The sequence below is a fragment of the Saimiri boliviensis genome, chromosome 9, assembly GCF_048565385.1.
Source record: "Saimiri boliviensis isolate mSaiBol1 chromosome 9, mSaiBol1.pri, whole genome shotgun sequence".
Lineage (NCBI taxonomy): Eukaryota > Metazoa > Chordata > Mammalia > Primates > Cebidae > Saimiri > Saimiri boliviensis.
The window spans coordinates 68,013,305-68,041,167 of record NC_133457.1 but is presented as its reverse complement, the minus strand read 5'-3'; the positions used below and the strand labels follow the sequence as shown (position 1 = coordinate 68,041,167).

Below are 27,863 nucleotides of genomic sequence, written 5' to 3'. Positions count from 1 at the left end.
TGGCCAAATTATAAACCACAGGCTCATCCCAGTCCTGACAGTAAGTGACTGACCCAAGGCCAATCAGCACGTTTAGAGGGTAGTCATTTGTCTCTGTGACTCCAGGGACTCCTGGGCATATTCTAGAGGCCTGGGGCCCTCCTTTCAATGCCCCTCCAGTGTAGAACCCCCTCCCCCACACTCAGAGCGCTCCACCGTCAGGGTCAGCCCAACCTCAGGGGCCTCCCCCTACACCCTCACAACCTGCAGACACCCTCTCCCGACAGGCACACGCACACGTGTGCACATGCTCCTTACCTCCTGGAGAGCTGCAGCCTCACCACTCCCTGGGGGCCCCTTCCCTGGTCTGTAGGGACCCAGAGGCTGGGGCTGGAGGCAAGGGCAGGCTGGGGGGCACGTAGGGGAGTGCAGGTTCCGCATGGGTGTCCAGTCAGGCCCCACCGCTGTCTGCAGCTGGACAGCTTCAGCCATGTACCTGGGGAGGAACAGGGCACATGCAGGCCACTGTCCTCCTGGCCTGGCCCCGCCCCCCTCAGCGTGGGAAGCAGGCAGCCCAGGGCTTGGCTCTGCAGGAAGCTGAGGCCAGCCTTGTGCATAATGCAGCGCCCCTCTACGCCATAATGGGTCAAGAACCCACAGAGGCGAGGAAGTGGGGAGGCCCCAGAGCTCCCAGTGCCCTGGAGAAGACCCCGGAGGAGCAGGAACCGTGAGTGTAAGGGCCTGGGGCCGCGGTGAGGAGCCGGGGTGCCCCCCTCCGCCCTGCCCCAGCCCCAGGGTTCACCAGTTGGGCCTCTGCTCTGTCAACTCACTTGGGGCCCCGTGGCGCACAGATTGTTAAATACCAGTTGCTGGTGCAGCCCTGGTCGAAGGGGTTGTATCCCTGAAGGTGCCTGCACTGGAGGAGGGTGGAAACTGGAACAGGAGCTCAGAACCGTCAGGAAAGGCTGGGCCGTCACCCAGTGACCCTCCCGGAGCTGGTCAGCCAGCCAGGGCTCAGCCCAGCAGCCCCTGAGAGTTATAGGACCCCCTCGGCACAGTCCTCCCTCTGTCCCCACCGGCCACACACATCCTCCTCCTGCCTCCTTCCAGATACAGACTGCCTTCCCTGAATGCCACAGTCTGGAAGGTCAGCGTGTGAGGCCACACACTCACAGTAATAACAATAGCCTAGCACACAGTAGGCTCCCACACTCACAGTAATAACAACAGCCTAGCACACAGTAGGCTCTCAAACTCACAGTAATAACAATAGCCTAGCACACAGTAGGCTCCCACACTCACAGTAATAACAAACCGCCTAGCACACAGTAGGCTCCCACACTCAAGGTAATAACAACAGCCTAGCACACAGTAGGCTCTCAAACTCACAGTAATAACAACAGCTTAGCACACAGTAGGCTCCCACACTCACAGTAATAACAAACCGCCTAGCACACAGTAGACTCCCACACTCACAGTAATAACAACAGCCTAGCACACAGTAGGCTCTCAAACTCACAGTAATAACAACAGCCTAGCATACAGTAGGCTCCCACACTCACAGTAATACCAAACCGCCTAGCACACAGTAGGCTCCCACACTCAGTAACACAAACAGCCTAGCACACAGTAGGCTCCCACGCTCACAGTAACACAATCTGCCTAGCACACAGTAGACTCCCACACTCACAGTAATAACAATAGCCTAGCACACAGTAGGCTCTCAAACTCACAGTAATAACAATAGCCTAGCATACAGTAGGCTCCCACACTCACAGTAATAACACAACAATAGCCTAGCACACAGTAGGCTCTCAAACTCACAGTAATAACAACAGCCCAGCACACAGTAGGCTCTCACACTCACAGTAATAACAACAGCCTAGCACACAGTAGGCTCCCATGCTCACAGTAACACAAACCGCCTAGCACATAGTAGGCTCCCACACTCAGTAACACAATCCGCCTAGCACACAGTAGGCTTCCACACTCACGGCAACACAAACTGTCTAGCACACAGTAGGCTCCCATGCTCATATTAACACAATCCACCTAGCACACAGTAGGCTCCGACGCTCAGGGCAACACAAACCGCCTAGCACACAGTAGGCTCCCACGCTCACAGTGACACAATCCACCTAGCACACAGTAGGCTCCGACGCTCAGGGCAACACAAACCGCCTAGCACACAGTAGGCTCCCACGCTCAGCAACAAAACCGCCTAGCACACAGCAGGCTCCCAGGAGGGAGAGTGACCACCGAGCTCCCGGAGGAGGCGGGATTCGAGCCTCTGAAGAGCTGCGTGCGGAGGGGCCTGGGGTCCGGCAGTCGGGCCCCGGCAGCGCACGGAGCGCTCTGTCTTTCCGAGCGCCGCCCCCACGGCCCGCGTACCTTGCCCTCGCAGGTGCGCTCGGCCAAGCTCACGGACGCGGCCTGGATCAGCAGCAGCAGGGACAGCGGCACCAGGAAGCCCGCGGCGGTCACCGCCACCACGAGGCTGCGCGCTAAGGAACACGCAGAGCTGCGGGACCCCTCCCACGCCTGGCCCCGCCCCCGCGCCCGGCTCCGCCCCGATCCCCGCCCCGAATCCCGCCCCTCAGGCCCGACTCTTCCTGAGCTACCCCCAACCAGACCAGACTCCGCCCCGATCCCCGCCCCTCATGCCCGACTCCGCCCCTATCCCCGCCCCTCACGCCCGACTCCGCCCCGAGCCCCGCCCACGGAAGCCCACCCACCACTCCTGGCCCCGCCCTCATCTAGCCCACCCGGGCGAAAGCCTGAAGACCCCGCAGTCCCGGCCGGTCCAGATCTGCGTTCCACTGTTAGCACCCGCTCCATGACCCCGCTCGATTCTTTCTTCTTTTTTGGAGGCACAATCACAACTCACTGCAGCCTCGACCTCCCCGGTTCAAGCGACCCTCCAGCCTCAGCCTCCCGAGTAGCTGGGACACAGGCGCGCGCCACCACGCCCGGCTAATTTTTCTGTCTTTCCGTAGAGACGGGGTCTCACCACGTTGCCCAGGCTGGTCTGAAACGCCGGGGCTGAAGCCGTGCGCCCGCCTAGGCCTCCCAAAGTGCTGGGATTACTGCGCTGGGCCCGCGGGACTCTCCACGCGCCCCTCCCATCCCCCACCCCGCCCACCCGACTCGTCCCGGACTGCCCTCCCCGAGGCTTCTCCCTCTAGCCCCGCCCCCATGGCCCGCCCCGCTGCCCCCGCCCCAGTCCCCGCCTCCTCCCTCTGCTTCCCCACGTGGGCGGATACGCGACGGCCTTGTCCGTGGAGAACGGCAGGTGGGTCGTGCGCACCAGGAAGATGACACAGGTGACCAGCAGGGCGCCCGAGTAGAGGCACAGGGACAGGACGAGCAGCATGAAGAAGCGGAAGTTGCGGTGACCGATGCAGTTATTGACCCACTTGCAGTGATGGTCAAAGTCCTGGGCGACAGGGAGAGGGAGCAGGCTCGAGGACTTCTCCTCCCGCCCGACTTCGATCACTTTCCCCCTGCCCTCTAGCCACCTGCCCGTGGCCCATGCACGGGCTTCCACCCCCAGGGAGAAACAGCCAGAGTCCCTAACGCTGGCATTTCCCTTGTTAGAGCACACCTAGGTCTCTGTGGTATATCAGGTCACCTGTCAGGAGACATTAGAGACAAGGCTTGCCAGACCGTCTGGGAGACACTTCCTACTGTAACTTTGGGCAGAACATAAACCATCCTCTGGGCCTCCACTTTCTCGCCCATTAGATAAAGATGATAGCAGCACCCTTGCCCAGCCAGCACTTGTAAACCTATGCAGGCTGTGACCACGAGAGAGATGGCCACTCAGAGCCACGAGACCCTCCAACCTGGACACCCAGGCAAGGACAGGCAAGGCCTCCCAGACCAGGCAGGCAGCCAGCCTGAGGGGCTTGGGTATCTCATGTTAGTGAACTCAGGGGTGGGACAGGGAGCTGCCTCTCCTCCCCCGGCCTGACCCAGCCCAGGACAGATGTAGGTGCCTATGCACGTCAGCACCTGTGCAGACAATGGCCAGCCTCCCGGGACAGGTGCAGGCAGACAGCGCAGGAGTGACCGACCGAGAGTGACTGGGAGTTACTGGCACCCTTGGCCTTTAGCCATCCCGAGGGACAGCTTCACACCCAGCCCCAGCCCCTGTATGAGGGGGCTCCTGGTCCCAGCCAGATGTGGGGTGATGGCTGGCTGGTGGTCAGGTAGAGGGGCACTCACCTCCACACAGACATCGCACCAGGGGCAGTGGTAGGTCCGGGGCGGGCGGTGGAAGCAGCACTGTGGGCACCACTGCAGGCGGAAGGCCCCGTGGTTCACCCACACCACGTGCACTGTCAAGGGCCCCTGCTCAGCGGAGCCTGGCGTGGGAAGACGGTTGGGCGCAGCAGAAGGCCCTGCGGTCACTCTGTGGCTGGGGGAGCTCCATGGCATCACAGGGCATGAGGAAGGGTGGGGATGAGGTGGGCAGGGGACCCCAGTCCCCACTGAGCAAGCTGTCCAAGCTCAGAGAGGATGGCAGTCAAAGGGAAGACAGGTTTTCAGCCAGGAGAGTTTTGTATAAAACTCAGGCCTGGTATGGCGTGGTGGCTCATGCTTGTAATCCTAACGCTTTGTGATCAACTGTGGTCGGGAGTTCGAGACCAGCCTGACCAACATGGAGAAACCCCATCGCTACTTAAAATACAAAAAATTAGCGAGGCTTGGTGATGCATGCCTATAATCCCAGCTACTCGAGAGGCTGAGGTAGGAAAATTGCTCGAACCCAGGAGGTGGAGGTTGCCGTGAGCCGAGATGGCACCACTGCACTCCAGCCTGGGCAACAAGAGCAAGACTGTCTCAAAAAAAAAAAAAAAAGAACCTCAGGCCTTTGGAGCAGTGCAGTGAAGGGAGGCCGTGCAAACAGCGGTTTGGAAGAGCCCACTGGCTTCTGGCCCTGGCGCACCCAGTCCTCCCATCTAGGCCACTGGGAAACCTCAACAATTCTGTTTTTCCACACTTTGGTGCCTTAAGAAATGGGGTGCCAGGGCCAGAGCGATGAAGACGTGGGGTGAAGGGGTCCAGAGGCTGGAGCCATCCCTGCAGGTACAGTCCTTGGGGTGCCGCCTCCTTTTCCCGGGGGCTGATGCCTCACCTTGATGTAAGATGCCAGGGTCTGAGAAGTTGAGTGAAACAAGGCTGAAGAAGGTGAGGACAAAGAGGGGGCCTGTGACCGTAGGAAAGGCCCACTCCCCATTCTGAGCCAGCCACCTGCAACTGAGACGAGACCCAGGCTCAGACCTGAGCAGGGGCAGCCTGGCTTACCCGGGTCAGGACCCACAGACCTTAAAGCAGCTCTGAAAATCCAGGCTCCAAATACGCAGACACACTCATAACGGCTCCACCAATGTCAGCAGCGTGACCAGCCGCACGGGCACTCTGACCTCTGTGCCGCTGCACATTCGGTCCCTAGAGCTAGAACATCCCTCCTTCCCCGACCTCTGCCCGCCTTCTGCGCTCCGGCCCGCACCCTGTCATCACCTTCTGTCTCCCTTTCTCTCTGCAGGAAACCCAACCGCTTGCCCGGAGACTCACGGGAATGCGAAGAAGAGCCCGCTGAGAAAGACCAGCAGCGCCACACTGCAGGCGGCAAACAGGCTGGGGAGGACCCAGGGAAGTGGGAGCAGAGGCAGAGGACGGGGCTCCTTCACGTCTGTTAAGGGTGTCATGGCTGGGCCTCCTGCGCCTCCGGGGCAGGTCACAGCCAGCAGGCTTCCTTCCCCAGCCCAGCTTTCAGAGCTCCACGGCGGCCTCAGAGCCACTGCCCAGGATGAAAGGAAAGAAGCCCAGTGTGACATCACAGAGGCTGGGGGTCCTCAGAACTGCCTGCAGCCTGCTCTGGCTGCCCGTGGTGACAGGCACTTCCAACAGCAAACCCCACCCCCACCCCACATGCTGGGGAAACGAGGTCCTGCCCCTGAGAGGTTGACAGTGCTGGAGGATATGACTTTGGAGAAACACATGGGGAAGAAAGCTGGTAATTTTCAGTCGGGCGCTGTAATCCCTGAAATCCCAGCACTTTGGGAGGCTGAGGCGGGTGAATCACTTGAGGTCGGGAGTTCGAGACCAGCCTGACCAACATGGTGAAACCCCGTCTCTACTAAAAACGCAAAACTAGCCAGGCGTGGTGGAGAATCACTTGACCCTGGAAGGTGAAGGTTGCAGTGAGCGGGGATCGCACCACGGCACGCTGGCTAGAGTGCCACCTTGGGGCCCTAGGCCACACGCCAGCACGCTGCCCAGCAGAGCCCAGCCACACTGCTGAGCCGAGGCCCAGCCCTGAAACGCCTCCCCCTGAGCTGCCTATTTTATTTATTTATTTAGAGAGGGAGTCTCACACTGTCGCCTGGGCTGGAGTGCAGTGGCGCAATCTCGGCTCACCGCAACCTCCACCTCCCAGGTTCACTTGATTCTCCTGCCTCAGCCTCCCGAGTAGCCAGGATTACGGGCACACAGCACCACACCTGGCTAATTGTATTTTTAGTAGAGACGGGCTTTCACTGTGTTAACCAGACTGGTCTCCAACTCCGGACCTTGTGATCCGCCCGCCTCAGCCTCCCAAAGTGCCGGGATTACAGGTGTGAGCCACCGCGCCCAGCCCTGAGCTGCTTATTATGTGAGAAAGTAATGGGGCTTTCCATTCCATGCAGCTGACTTGATCTGTCTGTCTGTAGAGACAGGGTTGGCCTTGATTGAACCTCTGGCCTAAAGCAGTCCTGCCTTGGTCTCCTGGAGCACTAGGATTACAGGCATGAGCCACTGTGCCCCAGCTCAGCTGACACTTGGCACCTGTTTTGGTGACTAAGCATCTGAACCCCGTCAGGGCTTGGAGGACCCACACACTGCACGTCTTGATCAGAGTCAAAAACCATTTCCCTATCCCAGCTGCAGCTGAAAATGGCCAGATACTCACTGTGGAGTCCTCTCTGTGGCTGCTGCACAGGCTGAGACCCAGGTGCCACCAGGCAGCTTCAGAGCTCCTGCCACCAACTCACCGGAGACTCTTTGCTGAGACTTTGCACATGTCAAAGTGTAACACTCATTTTGTAGGTGACTTGAATTCAACACTGATCTCGTTATTCTACAACATGGATAAAATAGGTGATTGGTGGCTAGGCTTGGTGGCTCACGCCTGTAATCCGAGCACTTTGGGAGGCCGAGGCGGGAGGATGGATGGCTTGAGCTCAGGAGTTCGAGACCAGCCTGGACAACATGGTGAGACCTTGTCTCTACTAACAATACAAAAATTAGCCAGGTGTAGTTGTGTGCACCTACAGCACCAGCTACTCAGGAGGCTGAGCTGAAAGGGTTACTTGAGCCCTGGAAGACCAGGGCTGCAGTGAGCTGTAATTCACTGCACTCCAGCCTGCTGGGCAAAAGAGCGAAAACTAACTCAAAAAAAAGTAATATCCAGATTCTCCCTAATATGTTTTCATTTATTTGTTTTATTTTACTTTACTTTTTATTTTTTTAGAGACAGAGTCTCATTCTGTCACCCAGGCTGGAGTGCAAGGGCACAGCCTCGGGTCACTGCAACCTCTGTCTGCCTGGTTCAAGTGATTCTCCTGCCTCAGCCTCCCGAGTAGCTGGGATTACAGGTGCCCACGACCACACCTGGCTATTAATTTTTTATTTAAAAAAGAAATGAGACAGGCCGGGCATGGTGGCTCACACCTGTAATCCCAGCACTTTGGGAGGCCAAGACAGACAGATCCCTTGAGGTCAGGAGTTCGAGACCAGCCTGGCCAACATGGTGAAACCCCATCTCTACTAAAAACACAAAAATTAGCCGAGGGTGGTGGCACACGTCTGTAGTCCCAGCTACTTGGGAGGCTGAGGTGGGAGAATTGTTTGAACCCAGGAGGCGGAGGTTGCAGTGAGCCAGTTGTGCCACTGCACTCCAGCCTGGGGGACAGTGAGTCACCTTCTCAAAAAACCAAAAGAGCCGGGCATGGTGGCGGTGCCTGTAGTCCCAGCTACCTGGGAGGCTGAGGCTGGAGGATCACTTGAGCCCAGGAGTTCTGGGCTTTAGTGCGCAGTGCCAGGTGTCCGCCCTAAGTTCGGCATCAATATGGTGACCTCTCGGGAGTGGGGGACCACCAGCTTGCCTAAGGAGGGGTGAACCAGCCCAGGTTAGAAATGGAGCAGGTCAGCACCGGGCGCGGTGGCTCAAGCCTGTAATCCCAGCACTTTGGGAGGCCGAGGCTACTCGGGAGGCTGAGGCAGGAGAATTGCCTGAACCCAGGAGGCGGAGGTTGCGGTGAGCCGAGATCGCGCCATTGCACTCCAGCCTGGGTAACAAGGGCGAAACTCCGTCTCAAAAAAAAAAGAAATGGAGCAGGTCAAAACTCCAGTGCTGATCAATAGTGGGGTCACACCTGTGAATAGCCACTGCACTCCAGCCTGGGCGACATAGCGAGACCTTGTCTCTAAGAAAAGAAAAAAAAAAGAAGAGACAGCATCTCACGATGTGGCCCAGGCAACACCAGGGCTCAGGCAGTCCTCCAGCCTCAGCGTTCCGAGGGGCTGGATTACGACCCTGAGCCGCTGCACCCAGCCCCTGTTCATGGACCTATTGCTCTTAGCACTGTGTATTTTGATTTTTTGGTAGTTTTTGAATTCAGGGGAGCTTTTTTTACATGCTTGTCATCATCTAAATCCCTAAAATTGTGATGTTATGTAGAAAAATGTCGTAACACAAAAATATTCACTAGTGAACTCACATGAGAGCCTCCACTTAATCATCTCCTTCCATTCATTCATTTATTTATTTATTTATTTATTTTTGTTTGTTTGTTTGTTTGTTTGTTTGTTTTTGAGACGGGGTTTCGCTCTTGTTACCCAGGCTGGAGTGCAATGGCACGATCTCGGCTCACCGCAACCTCCGCCCCCTGGGTTCAAGCAATTCTCCTGCCTCAGCCTCCCTAGTGGCTGGGACTACAGGCGTGCGCCACCATGCCCAGCTAATGTTTTGTATTTTTAGTAGAGACGGGGTTTCACCATGTTGACCAGGATGGTCTCGATCTCTTGACCTCGTGATCCACCCGCCTCGGCCTCCCAAAGTGCTGGGATTACAGGCTTGAGCCACCGCGCCCGGCCCCCATTCATTTATTTTTATGTTTTATATATTTATCTTTTTTTAAAATTGAGACAGAGTTTCACTCTTGTTGCCCAGGCTGTAGTGCAATGGTGGGATCTCGGGTCACTGCAACCTCCGCCTCCCAGGTTCAAGTGATTCTCTTGCCTCAGCCTCCCGAGTAGCTGGGATCACAGGCATGCACCACCACCCCCCGCAAGTTTTGTATTTTTAGTAGAGATGGGGTTTCTCCATGTTGGCCAGGCTGGTGTCAAACTCCTGACTTCAGGTGATCTGCCCGCCTCAGCCTCCCAAAGTGCTTGCTGGGATTACAGGCGTGAGCCTCCGAGCCCGGGCAGAGATTTAGTCTTATAACGAGGCCAAGAGTAGAGTGGTCATTCCTCTGCTGCTGTGCACGTGCAGGCCACGCGTTCACTGCCTTCAGTGTAAGATTTAAAGTGGGGTGCTGCCGATCTGAGCTTTTCAGGGTGCTGTGATCCGTGGGTTTTGCATCTTGAGGAAGCTTTCTAGTGGAATCATGCTTATCTCATTGTTTCGCTGTCCTGTAGTTAGCAGGTAGGGAAAAAGAAAGAAGAAAGCAAAGGGGAATTCATTCGCAGCTTGGAGCCGAGCCCCATGACCCCGTGTCTCAGTAAGTATCAGATGATGCTATCTTATAATTTTGTGGGAAAAAACAAGCCTCAGAAATGAGATTCCGAAGGACTCATTCTTTTTGGTTCTAAAAATCCGTTTCTGACAGCTGGCAGGCCTCCACTGACCAAGCCCTCTCTGGGGATGGGCCGGCCTCAAGTCAGGACCCCCCGCTGGCCGGATCCCTGGCCATACTGCACAGAACACAGCCCCTCTGGGACCCTGGCTGGGGTGGAAGCCCCTCCCCTCACTGACACCCTGCTGGTCTCTCCTGGGGTCGCCCAGTGTCTGCTGCCTAGCTGGGAAACCGACCCTCACACTAAGGAAGGTCAGCTTCTCGGCCCAACCACTGCCCCTCCCAGTTCCCCCTTCCCCACTGTGTCCTAAGTTTCCAAGAACATCCCCAGGACCCTGATGTCGGCTCTGGGAAGTCCAAAGTTCAGGGTTTTGGGCAATTAAACCCAAGGCCTGTCAGCGGGCTAGGGGTGAATGACCAGGGAGCGTTCCTGCGGAAATGGTGGGAGGACGCTGAGTCAGTCTGTGTCTTTGTCAGGGTGGGGCCGAGGCCATTGACCCTCTGGGGGTCAGGGCCCTTGCCTGCCTCTGTCTTCCTCCCCTGACCTCCCTCTTAGAAGGTAGCTGGGCCATTGAGATGCCTGCATCACAGCATTGTCCTGTCCCAAGAACTGGACTTTTTAGGAGGAGGGTGAAACTGGCGGGGACCCAGCTTGACTCTTGGGAGAGGCTTTGAGGGGTCTGGGACAGGAGCAGGGCTCCTCTGGGTATGCCATCAGGGATGCTTTCTCTGCTCATATGGCCCAGCAGCCCAGGGCAGGGAGCCCCTCTGCCTTCCCGGAATTGACCCTCTGCACCCTCTCCTGGGCCTTCTTCTCACTACCTATAACCTCCACCGTGCGGCAACGGAGCCCCTCCCTCAGGCCCCTCTGGCTGCTCTCCACACCCCGTGGCTCTCGATCTAACCTGGTTTCTTAACCTCTCTGGACCTCAGCTTCGTGATCGGTAAAATGGGAGTAAGGATACCGCTTCCCTCGTAAAGCAGTTGTAACGTATAAATAAGCTAAGGCCCGCACTGCATGTCTGGCACACCAGACGTGCTAACAGACGCCGGCTGCTGCTCTGAGTTCATGCTTTTATCAATTATGCAAGCAAATCCTAAGGAACACTCAAGTGTGTGCCAGGCTCCACGCCAGGAGCCGAGAGTACCACAGTGCCGCCGTGCAGACGCTGAGTGTGGCTTCAAAGAGATGTTCATCTATGTGGACAGAGAAAAGAGAAGCTGTCAACCAGCAGGATGGTCTGTAAGCACGTGACTCGGAGGGCTTCAGAGCCTGCCAGCAACTCCGACACTCAGATGTACCCTCCTCCTGGGGCCAGTAAGGCCCAGCGGTGGGCGGGCTAAGCCTGGCATCAAGAGGCGATGAGTGGGCTTTGGGAGACCCACACCTCATCTGGCTGCCCCCACCTGTCCTCCTTCCCACCTGAGGCCTCAGCCCTGAGTCCCCCCCGTGGAGTCCCGGGCCTGGGTTCTAGCAGGTTCTTCAGTGAGGAGCCAAGGCTTTGTCTCCACCCTTTCCCGGTGCGTCCACCCCACCCCAGAAGGCTCCTTAAAGGGCAGGGTCGACTCCCCCAGGATGGGCAGGGTGGGGCGCATGTCCCAGCGGCGGGAGGAGCCGGCACCGGGGCTCTGCCAGCAACAGGATCAAATTCCTCCAGGGTGAACTCTGAGACAGAAAGTCCGGCGGCCGGGAAGGCCTGGAACTGCACCTGCCCTCAGCCCGCCCGGCAAGGCCCCCACACGCGGCCCTTCCTGCCCCTCAGTGCCCCCGGGATCGCTGGAAAGAAAGCGGCAATGGAGCCGGGCAGGACCCAGATACAGCTTGACCCGCGGTGAGTGAGGGCGGCGGCCCCACCCTGGCCAGGCCCCGCGGCTGCAGTGAGGCAGGGCTGAGCACGGCTGCCCCGAGGTCCTCAGGGACAGCGTGGGTTTGGGCCTATGTGCGCCTTGCCCCCAGGGTGGGGAGGACCCCACAGGTGGGGGCTGCCAGAGGCCCTTCGGCAGCCGGGCCGAGCTCCCCAGGACCCACCCCTTCTCTGGCCGGCCCCTGGGCTGCTGCGGATGAGAGTGGAGACAGCCCTGCGTGGGCTCTGCAGGCCCTGCAGCCAGACACCCCCTTGGCCAGATGGCAGCTTGTCTTACTCCCCAGCCTGGGCCAATTCTCCACTCCCTCTAAGAAAAGGGCCGTGGGGCTGGGCGCCTGTGATCTGCGCACTTTGGGAGGCTGAGGCGGGAGTCCAAGAGTTCGAGACCAGTGCCCAAGCAACATGGCGAGATCCTGTCTCTACTGAAAACATAAACAGTCAGCAGGGGTGGTGGCTGTGCCTGCAGTCCCAGCTGCTCGGTGGGGAGGGGGCTTAGTAGATCACTTGAGCCTGGGAGGTCAAGCCTGCCAGTGTGAGCTAAGACACACCACCGCACTCCAGCCTGGGCAACAGAGCAAGACCCTGACACACACACACACACACACACACACACACACAAACACACACATACGAGAGAACAAAAAGGGCCCCCTGAGGGGAAATGGACAAAGTCCCCGCACTTGGGAGTGTCTGAGGGTCCAGCGTGCAGCTCCCACCCCACCCCTCATGGTTCCGGGAGCATCTGAGGGTCCAGGGTGCAGAACTCCCCCCGCCCCCCATGGTTCTGAACACAGGCTGCTCCCTCACCAGATACACGGCAGATCTTCTGGAGGTGCTGAAGACCAATTACGGCATCCCCGCCGCCTGCTTCTCTCACCCCCCCACCGCAGCCCAGCTCCTGAGAGGTGAGTGGGGGGGACCCTCCCTAGAAGGAACTGAGAGGAAGAGACCCACGACCCAAAGGGGAGCCAGGCCAGCCGAGCGGAGCTGGGGAGAGGCGGCCCTGAGCTGGTCCACCTGCACAGAATAACTGACTGAGTGTCCGTCACCTTAACAAGGTGGCTAAGGCCTTGGAGAAGGGAACCTCCTCGAGGAGCCAGTGGCCAAAATGGTAGCGTGAGAGCCCAGCTCCGGAGAGCAGCCATCCTGCTGGGCCTCCGCAAACCGGCCTCAAAGCTCATTCAAACTGGGGAATATGCGACCTGGGGTGCTTTTTCCGACCCCCGAGTCATCTAGGGACCCAGGATGGCACCCAAGTGGTCCGAGCACCACAGGGTCTCCGGGAGGCCTGCACAGCACCCTCCCTGGAAAAGGGCCTGTAGCATTCTAGAGGGGAGGTTGTTGTGAGCGACGAGCTCCACACAGGTGGACCCAGTTCTATCTGTTTTACGACGCAGTCTTTCTGAAAAACCCTTGTCCCTGGCCAGGCGCAGTGGCTCACGCCTGTAATCCCAGCTCTTTGGGAGGCCGAGGCATCGGATCACCTGAGGTCAGGAGTTTGAGACCAGCCTGGCCAACATGGTGAAACCCCATCTCTACTAAAAATACAAAGTTAGGCTAGTGTGGTGGCCTGCAGTCCCAGCTACTCGGGAGGCTGAGGCAAGAGAATCGCGTCAGCCTGGGAGGTGGAGGTTGCAGCGAGCTGAGATCGTGCCACTGCACTCCAGCCTGTGCAACAGAGTGAGTCTCCATCTCAAAAAAAAAAAAAAGAAGAAGAAAAGAAAAAGTGAAAGGCATAGGGTGGGGCTCCATGTATTCCCTGGGCATGAAGCTCTGGGAACCGAGCATGCTTAGAGAAAGCGTGGCTCTGGCCAGCCCACTGTGGGCTCCCTGTGCATGCTGACCACCTCTGAAACGCTGGATCAAAGGCTGTGTCTCTACAGCACGCTGAATGCGTTTCCCAGGCAACAGGACGCGTCAGTATGTATTCGCACCCAGACAGGGCACATCCTTGGACTGGATGGCTTCAGTTTCAGATGAACCTGGGCGACTGCCCATGGCCAGGGTGCCCAGAGGTGCCTGGTGGCCACGCTGTGGTCAGTGCCAGTAGATGGCTGCTACAGCAGTTCCAGGAACCTGTCCAGAGTGCAGCTGGTGGCACAAGCCTCACTCACACAGCAGCTCTCACCCCAGGGAACATTTGCCAGTCTCTGGAGAGGGTTTCCGTTGCCACGCTGGAAGGTACCACTGGCATCTCGTGGGCAGAGGCCAGGAGAGCTGCTAAGCTTCCCACAGTGCACAGGACCGCCCCCCACAAAAGATGATTCAGGCCGAAGCATCAGTAGTGCTCAGGTTGAGAAACCCTGCCGTACACAATGAAAACGGGTCCACAGTGCTTTGCTACAAGATGTGCAAACGGAACCCCCAAGGCTGTTCAGAACAGAGACGCCATTCTAAGCCTGCTGGTCCAGCAAGCTGCAGGCAGAGTGGGTAGGATTTGGGCAGCGGGCCCTCCAGGGCAGGGAGGCTGAGCGGGTGAGTCGGCGGGTGCCCCCGGCCACACTTTATCCCGCAGAGAGAAGGAGCTGGCGAGGGCTCTGAGATTGGAGAGGCCGGATGAAAGTCGTGCTTCATGACCGTTAATCAGTAATCAGGACAGACTGCAGAGGAAGAGCCTTAACAGCAGGGATGTGGCCGGGTGCGGTGGCTCGAGCCTGTAATCCCAGCACTTTGGGAGGCTGAGGCGGGTGCATCATTTGAGGTCAAGAGTTCAAGACCAGCCTGGCCAACATGGTGAAGTCCTGTCTCTACTAAAAATACAGAAATTAGCCAGTCATGGTGGCTCATGCCTGTAGTCCCAGCTCCTTGGGAGGCTGAGGCAGGAGAATCGCTTGAACCTGGGAGGCAGAGGTTGCAGTGAGCCAAGATCGCGCCACTGCACGGCAGCCTGGGTGACAGACAACAGCAAAAAAAAAGCAGGGATGTAAATGAGAGGACTGCCTTGGCTTCCTAAAATGCTGGGATTACAGGCGGGACCATCATGCCCAGCCTTAAAGTTACTTTCTGTGAAACAAATACTACATGCCAGATGCTTTGCTAAGAAGCCAAGGAGAGAATAAGAACCAGTCTACAGTCACAGAGCAATTCGTAAGCGGTATTTTACTTTGAGCTCAGCATCTGACTCCACTGCCTACACTGTATTCCTAACCTCCTGGAAGCAAATACGAAAAAATGGAAATAATTTTTGGTTAGAAAGCGGGGATTATGGGTGATTACTCTTTTTTCAAATTTTTATTTGATGTTCTTGTTTTCATTATTGTAAAAAGTAATCTTTGCTATTCCAGAGAGAGTAGGAAATTTAATAGTTGTTATAAGTATGATTATATTCAAAATGGTCAGCTAGACAAGCATTTCTCAAAGTCTCAGAATATTAATCCCAAGGAGTGCTTCGTGAAAACAGAGTTCTGCAGAAAGTTAAGTTTTGTGGCCAGGAGTGGTGGCTCACACCTACAATCCCAGCACTTTGGAAGGCAGAGGTGGGTGGATCACTTGAGGTCAGGAGTTCGAGACCAGCCTGGCCAACATGATGAAACCCTGTCTCTACTAAAAATATAAAAATTAGCTGGGCATGGTGGTGGGCACCTGTAATCCCAGCTACTTGGGAGGCAGAGGCAGGAGAATCGCTTGAACCCAGGAGGTGGAGGTTGCAGTGAGCCAAGAATGTGCCATTGTACTTCAGCCTGAGCAACAGAGCAAGACTCTGCCTCAAAAAAAAGAAAGTTTTTTTTTTTTTTTTTTTTTTTTTTTTTATATAAGAAAAAGAATAAAGAAGAGGAAGAAAGAGAAAGAGGAAGAGGGAGAGAGAATGGGGGTATTGCTTTACTGCCCAGGCTAGAATGCAATCTAAATATGAGTATGCCTATAATTGTCCTTAGTAACAGAGACATGAAAGAAAATGAGGGAAGAGAATAACAAACAAGGAGCCAACCAACATTTCGTTTAAACTTCTAAGTTGATATGATGTGGTACTGATAAGAGTGTATATTTTGTATATTTAAAGTGGAGAGTTCTATAAATGTTAATTACATTTACTTGTTCCAGATCTGAGTTCAAGTCCTGGATATCGTTGTTAATTTTCTGTCTCAGTGATCTGTCTAATGTTAATGTTGAAGTCTCCCACTATTATTATGTGGGAGTCTAAGTCTCTTTATAAGTCTTGTATGTCTGTGTATTCCTGTATTGGGTGTGTATATATTTAGGATCTTTAGCTCTTCTTGTTGTTGCATTGATCCTTTTATCATTATATAATGTCCTTTTTTGCTTCTTTTGATCTTTGTTGCTTAATTGTAACTTCTGCTTTTTATTTATTTATTTTAACTCTCTGTTTGGTTGGTGAATCCTTCTCCATCCCTTGTTTTGAGTCTTTGTGTATCCTTGAATGTGAGATGGGTCTGGATGCAGCATACTGATGGGTTTTCGTTTTTTATTCGAATTGCCTGTCTGTCTTTGGATTGGGGGATTTAGTCCAATTTAAATTTAGAATTAATAATAATATATGTGAGTTTAATACTGCCATTTAATATTAGCTGGCTATTTTGCCCATTAGTTAATGTAAATTCTTCATTATATTGATGCACTTTTTGGTATTTTTTTTAGAAAGGCTGATACTGTTTGTTCCTTTCTATGTGTGGTGGTTCTTTCAGAAGCTCTTGTAAAGCAGGCCTGGTGGTGATGAAATCTCTGAGTACTTGCTTATTCACAAAAAACTTTATTTTTCCTTCACTTGTGAAGCTTAGTCTGGCTGGATGTGAAATTCTGGGTTGAAAGTTCTTTTCTTTAAGGATGTTGAATATTGGTCCCCACTCTCTTCTGGCTTGTAGGGTTTCTGCTGAGAGATCTGCTGTGAGTCTGATAGGCTTCCCTTTGTGGGTAACCTGACCTTTCTCTCTGGCTGCCCTTAGTATTTTCTCCTTCGTTTCAACCCTGGCGAATCTGACAATTATGTGCCTTGGAGTTGCTCTTCTTGAGGAATATCTTTGTGGTGTTCTCTGTATTACCTGGAGTTGAATATTATCCTGCCTTACTAGGTTGGGAAAATTTTCCTGAATAATGTCCTGAAGTGTGTTTTCCAGCTTGGATTCATTCTTTTCGTCACATTCAGGTACACCTATCAAACGTAGATTAGATCTTTTCACATAGTCCCATATTTCTTGGAGACTTTGCTCGTTCCTTTTTATCCTTTTTTCTCTAATCTTGTCTTCTCGTTTTATTTCATTGAGTTGGTCTTCGACCTCTGATATCCTTTCTTCTGCTTGATCAATTCGGCTGTTAAAACTTGTGCATACTTCATGAAGTTCTCGTATTGTGTTTTTCAGCTCCATCAATTTACTTATATTCCTCTCTAAATTGTGTATTCTTGTTAACATTTCATCAAATCTTTTTTCAAAGTTCTTAGATTCTTTGGATTGGGTTAAAACAAGTTCTTTTAATCCACAGAAGTTTCTCATTATCCACATTTTGAAGCCTGCTTCTGTAATTAGAACACACTCATTCTCCATCAAGCCTTGTTCCGTTGCTGATGAGGAACTGTGATCCCCGCTGAGGGAGAGGCGTTCTGATCTTGGGTATTCTCAGCCTTTTTTGGCTGTTTTCTTCCCTTCGTTGTAGATTTATCCATCTGTGGTCTTTATTTTATTTATTTATTTATTTTTTTTTGAGACGGAGTTTCGTTCTTGTTACCCAGGCTGGAGTGCAATGGCGCGATCTTGGCTCACCGCAACCTCCGCCTCCTGGGCTCAGGCAATTCTCCTGCCTCAGCCTCCTAAGTAGCTGGGATTACAGGCACGTGCCACCACGCCCAGCTAGTTTTTTGTATTTTTAGTAGAGACGGGGTTTCACCATGTTGACCAGGATGGTCTTGATCTCTCGACCTCGTGATCCACCCGCCTCGGCCTCCCAAAGTGCTGGGATTACAGGCTTGAGCCACCGCGCCCGGCCCCATCTGTGGTCTTTATAATTACCGTCTTTGTAATTGGGCTTCTGAGTGGACGTCCAACTTATTGATTCTCAGCGCCAAAATCTGAGCAACCCACTGCGCTGACTAAATCAGCGGCGTTAAGATTGATGGTGCTTTTCTGACACTGCACCAAGAACCGACGCTCTGAGGCGCCGGCAAAACCACCTCGCCGGTCACAAGAGTCGCGCTGGCGACCCGTGGGGCTCCTCTGCTGGGAATCTCCTGGTGCGTGAGCAACAAGAATTCATCTGAAAGTGTGGCGTCCTCTCGTTCTCTGTGCTTTCACTGGAAGCTACAATCCCGAGCTGCTAGTGATCAGCCATCTTGGATCTCTCTCGAAAGTTGTTTTCTAAAAGGTGCATTCTAGACCCTCCTTTTGGAAATTTACAATGTAAATTAGCAGATTAAAAATTTCAGCCAGGCGTGGTGGCTCACACCTGTAATCTCAGTACTTTGGGAGGCTTATGCGAGTGGATCACAAGGTCAGGAGATCAAGACCATCCTGGCCAACATGGTGAAACCCCATCTCTACTAAAAATACAAAAATTAGCTGTGCGTGGTGGTGGACACCTGTAATCCCAGCGACTCGGGAGCCTGAGGCAGGAGAATCACTTGAACCTGGGAGTCAGGTTGCAGTGAGCTGAGATCGCCCCACTGCACTCCAGCCTGGCAACAGAGTGAGATTCCGTCTCAAAAAAAATTTAGTATGCTCTGCAGGAATCATATTTAACTTTGATGCATTTCCAAAAGTCCCCTTGCCGTGGAATACTTCTGTACCATAGTATCCATTCAGATGCACTTTCGGGGAAATTGGGTTCAACCAGGAAAGAAGAGGCCACCTTCTAAGACGATAAAGAGTTTGATGGACAGCCCAGTACCGGGCTGCAGGTGCTAAGGAACCCGTCCTCTCCTGATCAGAGTACCAAAGGCAAGAGCTGTGAGACACTGTGACAGCATTCGCGTTGACAGTCAGAATCTGCCCCGCTGCACCTTCAAGATGGAACGGCCCTCCTATGGTGGCCTTTGATCACCTCCCCCGTATCCGCACGCACACACACCTAGAGTCACTGTGTGCGATGGAGAAGACGTGTGTGGGCTTAGCGTCGCGGATCCGAGCTTCCTTCCAGGCTGTGTGACCTTGGGCAAGGTGCTTCATTCTCTGAGCTGAGTTTCCTGAAAAAGTCTATAAAATGGGGGTGATGGCTGGGTGTGGTGGCTCACGCCTGTAATCCAAATACTTTGGAGGCCAAGGTGGGCGAAGCACCTGAGGTCGGGAGTTCAAGACCAGCCCGACCAACATGGTGAAACCCTGTCTTTAAAAAAGAAAAAAGAAAAACATGGGGGTGGTGATGGGAATTACCACAGGGTTATTTCTTTCATTCAGCCAACGGTTGCAGAGCAGTTACTGCTCCAGGCATCTGAGAACGGAGCACAAGCTTGACAAAGTCCCCACCTCCGTGGAAACTCCACAGTGAGCTAGCGAACAGCTCTGTGAACACAGAGAGCCCCGACGTGGCTGGAGGACATGGCCTCATGGGACATCACCCGGAGTGGAGGTTTCCAAGGAGCAGGGAGCAGTTCGGGAAATGAAGACTGGGAAAGACTGTGGGTTTCTGGCTTGTGAAAGGGCAGTTTTTACACTCCAAGGGCTGATGAGGACTTGCTGGGGGTTAGGGAGGCTCTAGGAACGGCCACCCCTGACAACCATGGAATACTGGTTTTGGGAAACCATCTGAATTAATTTTGGCTTCTTCCTATCTGGACTTTGCCTATTGTCTGAATTCTTTTTAATTAAATATTTTTATTATAAAAATCATTCAGGGCCGGGCGCGGTGGCTCAAGCCTGTAATCCCAGCACTTTGGGAGGCCGAGGCGGGTGGATCACAAGGTCAAGAGATCGAGACCATCTTGGTCAACATGGTGAAACCCCGTCTCTACTAAAAATACAAAAAAAATAGCTGGGCATGGTGGTGGGTGCCTGTAATCCCAGCTACTTAGGAGGCTGAGGCAGGAGAATTGCCTGAACCCAGGAGGCGGAGGTTGCAGTGAGCCGAGATCGCGCCATTGCACTCCAGCCTGGGTAACAAGAGCGAAACTCCGTCTCAAAAAAAAAAATAAAATAAAATAAAATAAATAGATAAAAATCATTCAGGTTGCTCACTCCTGTAATCCCAGCACTTTGGGAGGCCGAGGCGGGTGGATCACGAGGTCAAGAGATCAAGACCATCCTGGTCAACATGGTGAAACCCCGTCTCTACTAAAAATACAAAAAATTAGCTGGGCATGGTGGCGCATGCCTGTAATCCCAGCTACTCAGGAGGCTGAGGCCGGAGAATTGCCTGAGCCCAGGAGGCGGAGGTTGCGGTGAGCCGAGATCGCATCATTGCACTCCAGCCTGGGTAACAAGAGCGAAATTCCGTCTCAAAAAAAAAAAAAAAAAAAAAAAAAATGCTAATTATTGTAAAAATTTGTTTGGTATCTATGCCCTGATTCAAGTAGCCCTCCATATGCCAAGAATTATCTGATCTAAGCTCTCATCCATGCACAAGAATGACTATTTCTTAGTTGGATGTTGGATACTCTAGGTCTAAAAAACCGTCATTCTTGTGCACGGGCAGGAGCCTAGACCTGGTAAGGCAACTTCCACCCCAGGAAGAAGCCCGCGTCTTCTCCCGCTCAGTCCTGGCCTCAGCTCTCTGCCTGCTCCTCCTCTAGCGCTGGGCCCTGTGGAACTCGCCCTCACCAGCATCATGACCTTGCTTGCCCTGGGCTCCATCGCCATCTTCCTGGAGGACGCCGTCTACCTGTACAGGAACACCCTTTGCCCCATCAAGAGGCGGACCCTGCTCTGGAGTAGCTCTGCACCCACGGTGAGCCCCTGGGCTGCCCTTTGTGGGGAGCTGAAAAGAAGGCAGAGGCCCATTCGAGAATTCCTCTGTAAACTCAGCCATTCGCCTCTCCAAAGAGCTTCCTGCCACTCCCGGCGGAGGGTGGAGGTTTGCAATCTGAGCTCCACCTGCAGCTAGGGGCCTCTGCTTGGAAGGCCGCAGGCGGTGGGGTGCAGCGTTTGATTTTCAGCGCTGCGGAAACAGCTGGAGACCTTCGCTCACCCGCGCCTCGCCACAGTACTGCTGCTGGAAGAGAGCGTTCTTCCTGCAGAGGCAGGCCGCGGTTCCTCCCAGTGTGGGGACGTCTTACCCCACAGGGTCACACTCAGCCGTGCCCTCATGCCAGGGCTTTTGAAACGCTCCCACAGCCATGACATAGGTCCTTGGTGTGCTTGATTAGTTCTTTTTCCCGCTGGCAACGGTTAAGGAACGCTGCCTCAACTGTATAGGTTTTGCCTCCTGTGCCCTTGCACAAAAGGTATGAGTAGTCTCCCCCAGGCTCACCCCCTCCGCCCCTCTGCGCCGATGAGCGTCCCCCCCACCCCCTCACCCACTCCGCCCCTCTGCGCAGGTGGTGTCTGTGTTCTGCTGCTTTGGTCTCTGGATCCCTCGTTCCCTGGTGCTGGTGGAAATGGCCATAACCTCGTGAGTGTTCCGCCCCCCACCATGGTCCCCTCTGGTCCCGCTCACCAGGACTCCGGAGCCCTTGCCTTTAATCCCAGCTGACCCTGAATCTGGCCCTTCCCAGCCTGTGCTGGTTCGCGGCTCTTGGACTTCTGGTTCTGTTCAGGGAGTGCCTAATTTTGGCATCTGGCCACTCCTCAGGCACCCCTTTGTTCCCACAGTCAGAAGCTCCCCTCCTCCCCATCCTGCGAGCTGTCCCCTCTCTCTGCCCCTGGCTCACCGCGGGTCACACACCTGGAACGCCCCGCCCTGCCCTCCTCCCCTCAGGGAGCCCCGGCCCGCCCTGCAGTCTCTCTCTCTGGCAGCAAAGGGGTGTCCCTGCAGCGCGCCCCGCCTCACCGGCCCACTTCTCTTCCCCCCGCAGGTTTTACGCCGTGTGCTTTTACCTGCTGATGCTGGTCATGGTGGAAGGCTTTGGGGGGAAGGAGGCCGTGCTGAGGACTCTGAAGGACACCCCGATGAGGGTCCACACAGGCCCCTGCTGCTGCTGCTGTCCCTGCTGTCCACCGCTGCTGCTCACCAGGTGAGGCGGGATGACGGCACCTCCTCCAGGAGCGGCGGGGCCTCTTCTGGCACCTTCCCAGGAGCGCCTTCTGGCCCCATTCAAGGTCTGGGAATTAGGCGTGAATGGGCCAAAGCCAGCCGTGGAAGGGTGGGCGCCCCGCAGCCAGGACCCCCAGGCCCTGACCTCTGGGTACGGGGGAGCAGAGGAAGGAGAGCTAAATTCTCATCACGGAACTTCACTGCACCCTGCAAACTTTAGCCACACAAGATAAAACTGGAAGTGGGGCCATTCGCTTGTCCCCCACCTGGTCAGTGTGTGAGCTTGCGGTCACACTCCCAGATGGCGCTCGAAAGGGAGCATTCTGATCTGGGGGTGACTGGGAGACAAGCAGGGCTCCCAGTGCTGTCAGCATCCCGGCCTTCTCCTCGGTCCCCTCCCTTTGACCTGCGGGGCGTGGCAGCCAAGCCTCAGCCCAGAGCCCCATGAGGAGCCCCATGAGGAGCCCCATGAGGAGCCGGAGGTCTTCCTGGGGCGGGCGGCCTGGGGGCCCATGTTCCTAGCCCTCTTCTCCGCTCAGGAAGAAGCTTCGGCTCCTGATGTTGGGCCCTTTCCAATACGCCTTCTTGAAGATAACGCTGACGCTGACGGGCCTGTTTCTCATCCCCGACGGCATCTACGACCCAGCAGATGTAAGCTGGGAATGAGGGGCGGCCCAGTCCTAGACTCTGAGTGCCTTTGTGTTGTAAAAGGAATCGCCAGAGCCAACACCCCTTGACAGAGGGCCTCAGAAACAGGGTGACTGTGGAAAAGCAGAGACTCAGGGACTGCCCGGGAGAGGAAAGCCCTGGCACAGGCCCAGGCCCTAGGGCTTTTTTCATTACTGTTCCTGCCATGGAGTGGAGAGATCAAAGCAGACACTGGGGGCATGGCACAGGCCTGTAATCCCAGTGGCTCAGGAGGCCGAGGTGGGAAGAATGCTCAAGAGTGGGAGTTCAAGACTAGCCTGGGCAATATAGTGAAACCCCATTTATACAAATGTTTTTAAAATTAGGCTGGGCATGGTGGCTCACACCTGTAATCCCAGCACTTTGTGGGGGCCAAGGCAGGAGGATCCCTTGAAGCCAGGAGTTTGAGACCAGCTTGGGCAACATAGTGAGATCCATCTCTCTCTATTTTTTTTAATTAGCTGGGAATGGTGTGCACCTGTAGTCCCAGCTACTCAGGAGCCTGAGGCGCGTGGCTCACTGCAGCCCAGGAGTTTGATGCGGCAGTGAGCTGTAATTGCACCACTGCACTTTCAGCTGGGTGACAGTGACACCACCTCTTAAAGAGAGAAAGAGTGCCTGCCTGCCTGCCTCACTGGCTACCTTCTCGCCTGTCAACAGATTTCTGAGGAGAGCACAGCTCTCTGGATCAACACCTTCCTTGGCGTGTCCACACTGCTGGCTCTCTGGACCCTGGGCATCCTTTTCCGTCAAGCCAAGCTACACCTGGGTGAGCAGAACATTGGAGCCAAGTTTGCTCTGTTCCAGGTAACGATACCCTGGGAGAGAAAAGATGTTTAATAACAGAGCTACAAGTGATTGCGGTTAGGGGGCGAGACCAACAAAGGCTCCAGGTGGGCCTGGGAATCTTTTTCCTAAGCCTCGGGTGTCTCATGAGATTCGAAAATGATTGCTGTGCTTCCCACTTTGCCTTTCTGTGCTGTAATTGTTTCCCAGGGCTGCCATGGCAAAATACCACAGACCAGATGGCTTAAAGCAACAGACATGTAAGCCCAGCACTCTGGGAGGCCGAGGAGGGCGGATCTCCTGAGGTCAGGAGTTTGAGACCAGCCTGACCGACATGGAGAAACTCCATCTCTACAAAAATACAAAAGTAGCCAGGCGTGGTGATGCACACCTGTAGTTGCAGCTACTCGGGAGGCTGAGGCAGGAGATTGAACCCAGGAGGCAGAGGTTACAGTGAGGCGAGATCATGCCATTGCAACCAGACATGTATCGTCGCACTGTGCTGGAGGCTGCAAGCCCACGCTCCCTCTGCACCCCGAGGGGTCTCCACCCTTCCTCCCTTCCTCCCTGGCCTCCCTAGTTTCCAGGGCTTGCCGCCAGTCCTGGGCGACCCTTGAGCAGCACCTGCGTTACTCCAATTTCTGCCTCCATCACATGATATTCTCCCGTGTTTCTGCGTGTCTTCTGTTTTTTTTTTTTTTTGAGACGGAGTCTTGCTCTGTCGCCCAGGCTGGAGTGCAGTGGCGCCATCTGGGTTAAGCGATTCTCCTGCCTCAGCCTCCCGTGTAGCTGGGACTACAGGTGTGCACCACCACGCACAGCTAATTTTGTATTCTTAGAGACAGGTTTTGCCATGCTGGCCAGGCTGGTCTAAACTCCTGACCTCAGGTGATCTGCCTGCCTTGGCCTCCCGAAGTGCTGGGATGACAGCCGTGAGCCACCGCGCCCACCATCTTGTTTATTTTTAGGACATGAGTCAAATTGGATTGAGGGCCACGGTATTCCATTATGGCCTCATCTTAACTAATCACATCTGCAACAAACTGTTCTTAAATAAGGTCAAAGTATGGGGGGTCAGGACTTCAGCACAGCTTTTTGGGGGACACAGTTTAACCTATGGCACGTATGTTAACAAACCTTACATTTGTCTACCCTTGCTTCTCCCTTTCCTCTTCTGTGACTTCCTAAAATGCTGTAATCCATCACCACCAGCAGCAGGCTCCAGCGACCGCTATGGATTCCCTACACCATGTGCTAGGCACTTTTGTACACTACACTTAAATTTCCACAGTCCTGGAACTCATTATTATTCCCATTTTACAAAGGAAGAAACAGACCCAGAGATGTCCTTGCTCAAAGGCACATAAGGGATAGGGCTAGAATCCATACCCAGGTGTGTCCGACTCCTCCACACTGTCTTCTCAGTACCCTGCCTCTTCATCTTCACGCCGCTTCTGACAATTCTCTGAGGCACATGTGCCCGCCTTCTGTGCGTGGCATTCTCTAACCCTCCAAATGCAGTGATTTGTGACCCGGTCCTGTTCTCCTCCTTTCTCCATCCTGTCTCCTACTCCCAAGGCGCAGTGACTGGCCTACAGTTAACAGAGTGATTTCACCTACCTCCTTCCACCTACCTATGTGCCTCCCAACGTGAACGTCCAGGCACGTAGTAGGTAGAATGGAAGGGGCTGTGGGAACAGAGGGAGAAGTCCCTGGAATGAGTCAGAGACTGAAGGGGCAGCAAGGTTCTGGGTCCCAGAAGTACTTAAGACCGGCTGAATGATAAAAACCCTGTGATGGCCGAGCCTGCCCAAGGCTAACGTGGAGAGCGTGGACAAGCCCCGCCGGCCTCGAAGAAGCGATGCTTCCCCACAGTGTACTCAGGGAGGGCTTCCAGGGCCTCTGGATCTTCTTCTCGCTCTCCTTCTTTATTGTGGTGAATTACTGATAAAATTTGCCCTCTTAATAATTTTTTTTTTTTTTTAAAGAGAGTCTCGCTCTGTTGCCGGGCTGGAGTGCAACAGCGAGATCTCAGTTCACTGCAACCTCCACCTCCGGGGTTCAAGTGATTCTCCTGCCTCAGCCTCCTGAGTAGCTGGGATTACAGGCACGTGCCACCACACGTGGCTAATTTTTATATTTTTAGTAGAGACAGGATTTTACCATGTTGGCCAGGATGGTCTCAATCTCTTGAACTTGTGATCCCCCCACCTCAGCCTCCCAAAGTGCTGGGATTACAGGCGTGAGCCACTGTTTCCTGCCCAATGATTTTGAAGCATAACGTTCTGTGGCATTAAGTACATTCGCACTGTTGCACAACCATTACCTCCATCCATGCCCAGAACTTCTGAAATTTCCCCAGCAGAAACCCGGCACCCATTCAACACGAATTCCCCGCTGCCCGCTCCTCCCAGTCCCTGGCATGGCAGAGTGTTTTCAAGGGGCGCTTGAATGGTTAGTTGTCCAGTATTCTAGGAGCAGGGACCTCAGGCACTTGAGCTGAATGGAATGACTCTTCTCTAATCACCCACCTTTTTTATCCATCAAGTGCTCATTGGTAGCCATGGCTGGGATAGGAGTTAAAAATGAACCCCTTCATCAGTTCTTAAATCTTGTCAGAAATTCTAAGATATTGGGTAGAGGGCCGGGCGCGGTGGCTCATGCCTGTAATCCCAGCCCTTTGGGAGGCCGAGGTGTGCAGATCACGAGGTCAAGAGATCAAGACCAGCTTGGCCAACATGGTGAAACCCTGTCTCTACTAAAAATACAAAAGTTAGCCTAGTGTGGTAGTGTACGCCTGTAGTCCCAGCTACTCGGGAGGCTGAGGCAGGAGAATCACTTGAACCCGGGAAGTGGAGGTTGCAGTGATCCGAGATCATGCCACTGCCCTCCAGCCCGGCGACAGAGCAAGACTCCATCTCAAAAAAAAAAAAAAAAAAGAAAAGAAAAGAAAAAGAAAATGAGAATGTCATTTGCCTAGAAATGAAAATCCCATAGATTTTTAATGCAGTGAGAGTCTCAACGCTCTGTAACTGCACAGATCTGACGGTGGGTGGAATCTGCCCAGTGGAAGGAAAGGCCCAGCAGCAGGCCGGCTGGGCTCTGTGCAGTGCGGCAGGACCCCACTCACCTGTGCCTCTCTGATGCTCCACAGGTTCTCCTCATCCTGACTGCCCTGCAGCCCTCCATTTTCTCAGTCTTGGCCAACGGCGGACAGATTGCTTGTTCACCTCCCTTCTCCTCTAAAATCAGGTCTCAAGGTGAGCACGTGGAGGCCCCGATCCCATCGTGGCATGGATGAGATAGGGGAGTCAGGAAAGAAAGGGCCTCAGACAGACATTAGGGCAACTGACTTCTGCTCAGAATGTTCAGAAGGGATCTCCAGGAAATCCCAACAAAGGCTTTAAGGAAACTATGACCTCTCTGATCACAGAGAAGAGAAGTGAAACCCCACACCTTGAGGACAGCCCAGAGTGCCAGCCCAGAAAGCCATGGGTTCAATCGTCAGCTCCAGGGAGAGGAATGGGTGTGGCTGAAAAAACAGAAGCCCATGTTGATTGAACACACATAAGAAATGGATTTTAATGCTAGCCTCAGATCACAGAAGTAGAGAGCCAAGTTCTGGTTCTGGCTCTACCAGTAACCTGCTATGTTATTTATGACAATTTTGTATCCCTAAGTCCTAATTCAGGGGTAAATCAGAGAAAGTGTTGCTCAACTCGTATGCTGGGGCTGCTAGTAAAATAGCTCCTCTATAACTCAGCGTAACCTACGTTGTTTCGCCCCACACTGCAGTGATGAACTGCCACCTCCTCATCCTGGAGACTTTTCTAATGACTGTGCTGACACGGACATACTACCGGAGGAAAGACTGCAGTGCTGGGTATGAAGCTTTCCCTTCTCCAGACCTGGACTTGACCCTCAAGGCCGAAGGTGGATGGCCTGGGCAGTGAACAGATGCTGTACTCATTAGAATAAAGACTTCCTTACTGTCCCTCAACCTTGACCAAATGGGGAAGCATTCCCGTTGTCAGCACAGGCTGGCAGACTCCACGTGACTCTACAGATGAAGGTGAACAGTGCATGGGAGAAAACTGTTTTGGATCTGGCCTGGGGAAGGTGTTTTAGGTTTTGTAATAAACAAGATGAAGTCTGAAAATGTGTAACTGGGCACACGGCCTCTGTCCATGTCACTATGAGTCCTTCAGGGTTGTATATTGCTGGCTGGGTGTGCTGGCTCATGCCTGCTATCCCAGCACTTTGGGAGGCTAAGGCAGGAGGATCGCTTACGCCCAGGAGGTTGAGGCTGTAGTGAGCGATGGTTGTGCCACACACTGCAGCCTGGGGGACACAGGGAGACCCGGTCTCCGGAAAAAAATAAAGGAAAGCTTACTGAGCTTTCTGAAGCAGATGGAAAGAGGAAGTACTGTAACTGGTGTAAGAAAAGAACTTGGTTAAGCAAAAATAGCACCTGCCCAAAGTCTTGAAGCAGCCAGGCCTCGAGAACAGATGGAAGGTGCTCCTTCCCTTACAGACGTGTTACCAGGGCACCACCACACGAGGCCTGGGGGTGTGGGTCAGCCTTGCTTTGTGGCACACGGGCTTTTGAGTCTTCGGTGACGAGCTA

The 27,863-nt window shown here is 54.1% G+C and overlaps 2 protein-coding genes across 2 annotated transcripts; one reads left to right on the top strand and one right to left on the bottom strand.

Moving 5' to 3' along the window:
- Nucleotides 1–298: 298 nt before the first annotated feature.
- ZDHHC19 (zDHHC palmitoyltransferase 19) lies at nt 299–6,205 on the bottom strand. Its single transcript, XM_039461985.2, is given in 8 exon segments — nt 299–376; nt 379–475; nt 810–895; nt 2,371–2,476; nt 3,243–3,415; nt 4,207–4,346; nt 5,120–5,241; nt 5,560–6,205. Coding segments are annotated over 8 exon segments (1,047 nt in total). The 5' UTR covers nt 5,823–6,205; the 3' UTR covers nt 299–316.
- Nucleotides 6,206–11,462: 5,257 nt separating this feature from the next.
- On the top strand, nt 11,463–27,535 carry SLC51A (solute carrier family 51 member A). Its single transcript, XM_003930856.3, has 9 exons — nt 11,463–11,659; nt 12,503–12,597; nt 20,364–20,518; nt 21,108–21,181; nt 21,585–21,743; nt 22,303–22,414; nt 23,111–23,257; nt 26,391–26,496; nt 27,032–27,535. The coding sequence occupies exons 1-9, from the start codon at nt 11,622–11,624 to the stop codon at nt 27,187–27,189; spliced, it is 1,044 nt and encodes a 347-aa protein (XP_003930905.1). The 5' UTR covers nt 11,463–11,621; the 3' UTR covers nt 27,190–27,535.
- The last annotated feature ends 328 nt before the right edge of the window (nt 27,536–27,863 follow it).

What these genes read in the sequence shown, in the direction of transcription:
- SLC51A (XM_003930856.3), top strand. Translation starts at nt 11,622, where the DNA reads ATGGAGCCGGGCAGGACCCAGATACAGCTTGACCCGCG. An exon ending in GTGGAAATGGCCATAACCTC is followed by an intron (nt 21,182 to 21,584) that starts GTGAGTGTTCCG and finishes TTCCCCCCGCAG; the next exon opens with GTTTTACGCCGTGTGCTTTT. An exon ending in CCAAGTTTGCTCTGTTCCAG is followed by an intron (nt 23,258 to 26,390) that starts GTAACGATACCC and finishes GATGCTCCACAG; the next exon opens with GTTCTCCTCATCCTGACTGC.